Source organism: Diadema setosum, chromosome 19 (genome assembly GCF_964275005.1).
Source record: "Diadema setosum chromosome 19, eeDiaSeto1, whole genome shotgun sequence".
Classification (NCBI taxonomy): domain Eukaryota; kingdom Metazoa; phylum Echinodermata; class Echinoidea; order Diadematoida; family Diadematidae; genus Diadema; species Diadema setosum.
In genome coordinates, this window is record NC_092703.1 from 31,413,860 (window position 1) to 31,420,814 (window position 6,955).

A 6,955-nucleotide genomic window follows, 5' to 3' on the forward strand; every position below is an offset into this window, starting at 1 on the left:
TTCTTTTGAGAAGCAGTGGAATATGCCCCTTGTTTTAAGCAAACTATCTATCATGTCCGCGTTTTGCGGGCATTTTGCGAGAATATAGGCCTATGGATGTGTGTTTAAAAAAAAAAAAGCGGATTTGGTTTCTTTGGTTTGAGAGTTACAATGTAAGTTTGACATTATTTTGCACAATGTTTGTGGTATTTTGTCTTTTATAGTGTAAGATTGACATTAAATTTTGTACAATGTTAGATATTGCAGTTTGTCTTTGCATAATGTTTTGTTTTTGTTTCTGTGAAAGTGAATTTTGTGATATGAAATTGAACGAAATTCGAATAAAGAATTAAAAAAAAAAAGTATGTGTGTATGTGGACCCCGCGCTGGTACTTTGTATATGCATAAGCTAAATTTGAAGTTACCGGTGGGCCCTTCATCTGGTGAAAGCTACAGGCCTGTCTAAAGCATTCAATAATCTAATAACCTTTTGTTTTTCAGTTTCGTTGTATAGTGTCGAGATGAGTTAAAAAAAAAGAAGAAGAGAGAAACGGAGTGTCTGTACCAGTGAGATGAGGAGGGATTTTATTACAACCGAGTAAAGGACCCGAGATACTTTTCATATAGTAAGTATTGTTCATATAGTATCAGCATCATACTGAGTATCAATGAGTAAATGTACAATAGTATATAGAAGAATGTAAAATGAATATGTTTTAGTGATATAACAAATTGGTGCTGTTGTTGTTTTGTTCCAGTGTTCCACGTCTTACAAGCTTAGCTTTTTAGTGGAAAACTGTTTCCATCGTTATGATTATTTACTATTTTTGTTGCCATGGCAAAGTGCATTGTTCCCTTTTTTTAATGACATCATTCGTGCATATACTTTATATTGTACTTGAAAAAAAATGCCTTTATCAGACGAATGTAAGACAAACTGAAAAATTGTACCACTTTGGATCGTGTTCCCTTTTTCTTTTCTTTTTTGATGATGGAAATAAATCAACTATTGAATTGAATACATGATGAAAAGTGAATTGATGATATCACTCTTGTATGACAATGATTGGTTTCTTGATACACTTGGGTCTATCGGTTTTTTGTTTCATGTTTATCTCCATTCATTATTATCTCGCTACATGCATGTACAATATCCGTACTATTATAGACCTATTAATTTTATATTTTGCCTATTATGATACTAGTAAATCAAAATGATGAAAGGTGGGTATAAAACACGACAAATGTGAGTCTGAGTCCGCGTTGCCACACCGAAAAGGCGTGTCCCTCGGGTTTCGCGCGTTTGGCTCAGAATCGATAACGGATCGAATACAGTACATTGTACATGGTACCATAAACGGCGCGGCGGACCTCAACAGTACCTCTGCAATAATCTCGTACGCACGCACGGTACGCACGCACTGCGCGCTCACTGTTTTTGTGTACGTTACGTTCGCATTGTGAACAATGCAACCTAAGCTGCGTACACCCTTTGAATGCCACCGGCTTATATCGGGAATCCAGTAACGTTATTTAGCGTGATTTAACATACATTGTTTTCCGATTAAAGAGCCTTAATCTGCTGTTAAACCTGCTAAAATGGCTAACGGGATGTACTACCTAGCTGTTGGTCTTGGGCTGTTCGCTGTGCTCATGGGAACTTTGAAAGTAGCACCGATAGAACCGGCACATGGGACACAGGTATGTGAGGGATCCACAATGGAGTGTGGTGGAGTGTTCATGCATGCAGAGTTGATTTGCAGGTACTACAGTACGGTACAGGTGGTGGTGGTTTTACCAGGGTAGGCGCGGGGCGCTGTAACCAGTAACAGTACGGGTTGGGGCCTGGGGTCGCTGGTTCGGTAAGGTTAACTATACACAGCCCAGTCGCTGTACATGGTACGTCGCGACAGGGCTGTACGCGCGCGACCACCAATCACTAGGAGAGGCGACGTAATCGTACACGATAGCTTTGACTTTTGATACTTACGATCATTTTTGTCACCTCAAACTCATCGAGTATACTCTTCAATATTTACTCTACATCTGATGCTATATATATTCAAATGTACGTAATGAAACTTACCGAAATTGATCATCATATCCAGCATGTCCACACCGTACACAATCTTTCACGCCAGGCCAAGCTCAGATATCGGGTGGTCACGTGATGTGAATGCCCTTTCAAGCAGCGTACGCACGGTTACTAGTATAAGGTATACAGCTATAAACTGTACTGGGTTATTGTGTCGCAGACGCCAAGGTTTGTTCGACACTTTCAACGCACACGCGCTCGCTCTGGAGCACATCCGGTCACGCATGCGCATAAGTCAAGGCGCCATTTTGAATCCTGCAACGACGAAGCCCGGCGGTCAGGAATTGCGCCAGAAAGTGTCATTTATTTGTTCCACGGACTTATCGCAAGTGGTCTCCATGGACCCAGTGTGGCGAACTATTCTTCTGTAGCATTTAACGTGAGTAAAGTATTCTGTTTAAAGGAGAAAAGTATACATGTTCCTAAGTTTTGTAGTTGTGTTGAGGTTCCTCACTTCGAGGCTGCATGCCGTGCGTGTCAGACGCTGTTTTCGCATAGCGTAACAGTGTCTGGTCGGGCTAGGTAAGGTAGGCATGACTAGAGCCGACGGAGGGAGCTACGGCCTACGCATAGGACCTAACGTTAATATCTAGTTAGACATTAACTTTGTCTTTAAACCATTCCCCAGGGGCATTCAGTTTTAAAATTGGAATAAAGATTTCAGATATCTGTAACGGTTACTGATACTGTACAGTGATGTGTGTAAATTTTACAACAAACCAAGAACACAACTTACAAGACAAACACAAAAGTCAAAACACCATTCACTAACAATCATGTGAGTAGAATAAAATCTAAACAACCCTGTCAATGCGGCAGCTTAGCTTAGACAGGGTGCCTATAAATTAATTTCTGCTTAGGGCAGTTTCGTTCATCAATAAATTAAAACAGCTAATGAACATCGTGTGTCATTGTGTGCATAGTCCCACTTTAGTAATAGAACACATGCAGGAGTTTAATACTCGCAAGTGTTGATTGCTGTAAAACTGGAAATATAACCTTAAATATGGCATTATACTCATTTGTATACTATGAGTTTGCTAATGACAAATGATGACATAAATGGTATCCCGGGGTACCAAATAAAAATCAGCCATTTTGTTGAATAATTTATTTTTTTAAAAAGGTTGTACCCTGGGTGCCAAAAAAGAGGAAATAATTTTGGTGCTGGAGCTAGCGCGCGCTAGCCACTGCACTGCACTACACTAAAGCACACGCTAGTGGTATCGCAGCTTTCATGCACGCATAGTATAACATGCAGTGGCATGGGAAGGACTATGTACACGCACACAGTGCATGCATTTTTCTCTGACTGTTCTCGAATGGACGTGAGGTGGCGCTACACAACGCGGTAATCTGGGGTACTACGGTACCCCAGGGTAACGCGTGGTGCATCAAATGAGGTTTGCTTTTGTTAATAAGAAATTTATCTCGCTGAAGAAGTCTACCCATGGTGAGTTTGTGCTTGTGTGTCATAGTCTCTTCCTTTCTCTTTCCACCATGTATTCACATACAACATACATGTAGGTGTCCTTGATGAGTCGCTGTTCTGGAGTTTTCCCACTCAAGGCCGTTGGCTTCCAGCCATCGGCAGCCATGTACTGTGCCATGATAGCCGTCCTGGAGATCGCGTTCGGCTCCCTCCTGGCCTTCGGTCGCTATGACTGGCCCGTGATCAGCGGCACTGTCCTCATGGTCCTCTCCGTCATCCACCTCCACGCCCGTTTGGCCCTGGGAGACCCTCCCGCCGACCTCCTTCTCCCGGCCATTCTCCTCGTCCTGGATTTGCTCCTGCTCTTCTCCCGCGACGGTCTCTGGCGTGGATACGGCAAAGTCCACCTGGCGTAGACATGCCAGCCTTCGTCTGCCGTGACAGCGGCAAAACCCATATGGTGTGTGACGTCCCTTCATTGTTCCTCCTATTTAGTTGTGCTGTGTAGCTGATATCCCTCCTAGATCTTTTGATTACACTCCTTACAAGGTGATACATGGTATTCTCATCAGCTGATACTCAATCCGCCATATATTCAGCAAGTCTAATTTTTCTTGAATCATAACCTCCTGACAATTTTGCAAGTGGTTAAATTTGTGATCATGGAGGACAGTAATGAAAAAAGAAATATACCTGTTCATGTCACATTCATGTTTGGATCAGAGCAGGTATTTTCATGTGTCATAATCAGTAAAAAGCATGTGACTCATGAAATTCACAATAATAAAAACCTTGAAAAATATATGGCGTGTAATACAGTACATTGCAAAGCTACCAAAGAAAGTCCATTCCAGCAACCTGTAGGCTTATTTGTGAACAGGGTTTATTTTTACTTCATTATGTCTTCATTCTTTTGTGTATTGGCATTGATTTGGACCCACCAGGAAATGTGATCGCAAATTGCACAGATTTATGCAGTACATGTAGATGGAACCAAAACTTGCCCACATATGATTTAGAAATGGCAGGTCACCATTTGGAGGGTACGAGGCTGTAGAGTGAGTTTTTATGACTGCTTTCCTTAAATATCACCTACATTAAGTTTTTGTAATCATGCAGCGTTTCAATCAGACATGTAGATACCTAATGCTGGATGTGCCTTGTATTTCACATCTGTCTTGATTGCTCTTTTATTTGCTCATTAGGTTCAGTAACCCAAGTGGTTTTTACATTCAAAGACAGCACATGGCTCGATGAACAGATAATATGGAATACTTGGATGTGCAAATTTTAAACATGCCAATTCCAGCTACAATACCCTACCAGTCTACTAGACACCAGGATCTAAATCACACTTGTACAATGTGTACATGAAATGGCCTGAAAATGTATTCATTTTGAAAGGAATGAAAGATAAGATATGTAAAATGCTACCCCCAAAAATGCAGCGGTTGGCTCTTGTAAAAAACGAGTTTACTGCTTTGGTATGCCACATGTATGAAATTATTACGCTCAAGTCTTTTTGGACCAACGAGAATGCAGATTGCACACATGTTCTACCTTCCCCAAAGTACTGTAACAGGCTTCCCAAATCATTTATTGCTTATGGCAAAGATGACCTAAATTTGTTATATTTTCTATTTCATGTATAAATTTTGGAATTCTGTTTGAGGTGCATTTTAAAGTGTAGCTATTCAGGGTGTTGTGTTATTTGTACTCCTTGTTGTGATATTGCTGTAAGATCTTAAAAATAGCAAACAATGATGCAATCCACTAGTGCCATGTAGAGAGTTTCACGCATGTGTTGAATTACAACAACAAAAAAAAAAAGTAGATTGCAGCTCACAATAAACAGTAGTGGCTGATGGTGCATATTGCACATAAAGAGTTGCTAGTTCATGGCAATAAAGACTGACTCGAAAGAAAATGTCTCAGTTGCTAGAAGTACGTACACTGTATGTCTTACACATTGCTGATTTCTAAGTGGTTTTCATATTGCCTTTTAACAGTGGGGACAACAGTATTAGTGTGCTATCCTGTGGGACATTTTTTATGAAGTGAAAGTGACTGTAATAGAACGAATACATTCATCATGAGACCGATCTCTTTTCAGTGTTTTTCCAGAAGTGATGCTTTGTATTTGACCACCCACCTATACATGTATTTGCATTAGAAGGAGTATTCTAGTCATTATTTATTCCAATCTTTATATATTTTTGGATCAGGATTAGCTGTTACTAACTACAACACTATGATACTCAAAGAGGTGGTAACATAGTGCCAAATTCTAACGTTGGCTAGAACTTGCGATAGTTTCAGCATTTTGTAGAATGTGATCAGAAGATTAATTGACCTGTTACCCCAGGATCCATGTATTGTGTACAAGCTGCTATGGCATTATTGATTTACATTTTATGTTGGTACGTTTGAGTGTACATGTAGTTTTGATGGAAATAGCTTTAAAGGTGTATTTATGTCACAATTTGACAGAAGGGTAATGTAGCTTGCAAAGTCATATCTCTTGCATATACATTTAGCATCAGTTTGTTAAAACAATCCTATTCATATTTTGCAAATGGTAATGAACTGAAGTGAAGAAATTTTGAATTGCGCATTCATACACATTACTGTGCATTTTGTTACAGAAACAAACAATGACCAAAACAAGCACAAGGAATAAGATTTTGAGTGCTCTTAAATTATTTCATATGATGGTACGAGAAGACATATAATTAGTATATTTTGATTACTTGATTGGTAAGTGCATTGTACATCTCCATGGATGTAAAACGTATTATGGTTATAAAGAAGTTTGGGACAAGTGAATCTTGGAATGCAAATTGTAAAGTCTCTGAGAAATCACTGATCATTTACTGTGATACATAAAGCCTATACATGTATTTTATATATTTAAAAAAAAAAAAAAAGAAAGAGAAAAGAATCAAACAGTGATTAGAAATCATGGACAAATTTTGATCGCAGTAGACAATACATGTACATTGTATTTTCCAACGTAAATGTAGATGCATCGAGGTGTTAGTCTTTCCTTTTCACTGTTTGGATGGATTTTAGAAGATCAATGTCTAGTACATGTACAATGTACATGTACATCTGTAGCTGTGGTACTACCATAATTCACATACAGTGTACAAAACGTTTACACTACAGTGGTACATATGTATGTGGAATTTGCACAAAGAGTTAAAGAGTTACAGATAGTGTCCACTCGGTTATTGTATGAACTACTCTCAGGTATTTTGGCATTGTGTTTTTATACCAAAAGACAGCCTTTTTTTCTGGTACTGCCTTATTCATACTGTTAAGTACTTTTTTTATGTATATTGTGGGTTTTTTTGTTTGTTTGTTTTTTTAATCCCAATAAATCATGTGTGTGTCAATAGTCTTTGTGTTTTGTGTTTTTTGTTTTTTCCTGAATAAAAGACATCTTT

The 6,955-nt window shown here is 39.1% G+C and overlaps 1 protein-coding gene across 1 annotated transcript; it reads left to right on the forward strand.

The window, feature by feature from the left end:
* Positions 1-1,475: 1,475 nt before the first annotated feature.
* LOC140242229 (transmembrane protein 35B-like) lies at positions 1,476-6,955 on the forward strand. Its single transcript, XM_072321973.1, has 2 exons — positions 1,476-1,680; positions 3,602-6,955. Exons 1-2 carry the CDS (start codon positions 1,579-1,581, stop codon positions 3,920-3,922), a joined length of 423 nt encoding a protein of 140 aa, XP_072178074.1. The 5' UTR covers positions 1,476-1,578; the 3' UTR covers positions 3,923-6,955.

Coding starts and splice junctions, on each gene's coding strand:
- LOC140242229 (XM_072321973.1), top strand. CDS start 1,579: ATGGCTAACGGGATGTACTACCTAGCTGTTGGTCTTGGGCTGTTCGCT. Junction 1,681..3,601: donor AACCGGCACATGGGACACAG/GTATGTGAGGGA, acceptor ACATACATGTAG/GTGTCCTTGATGAGTCGCTG.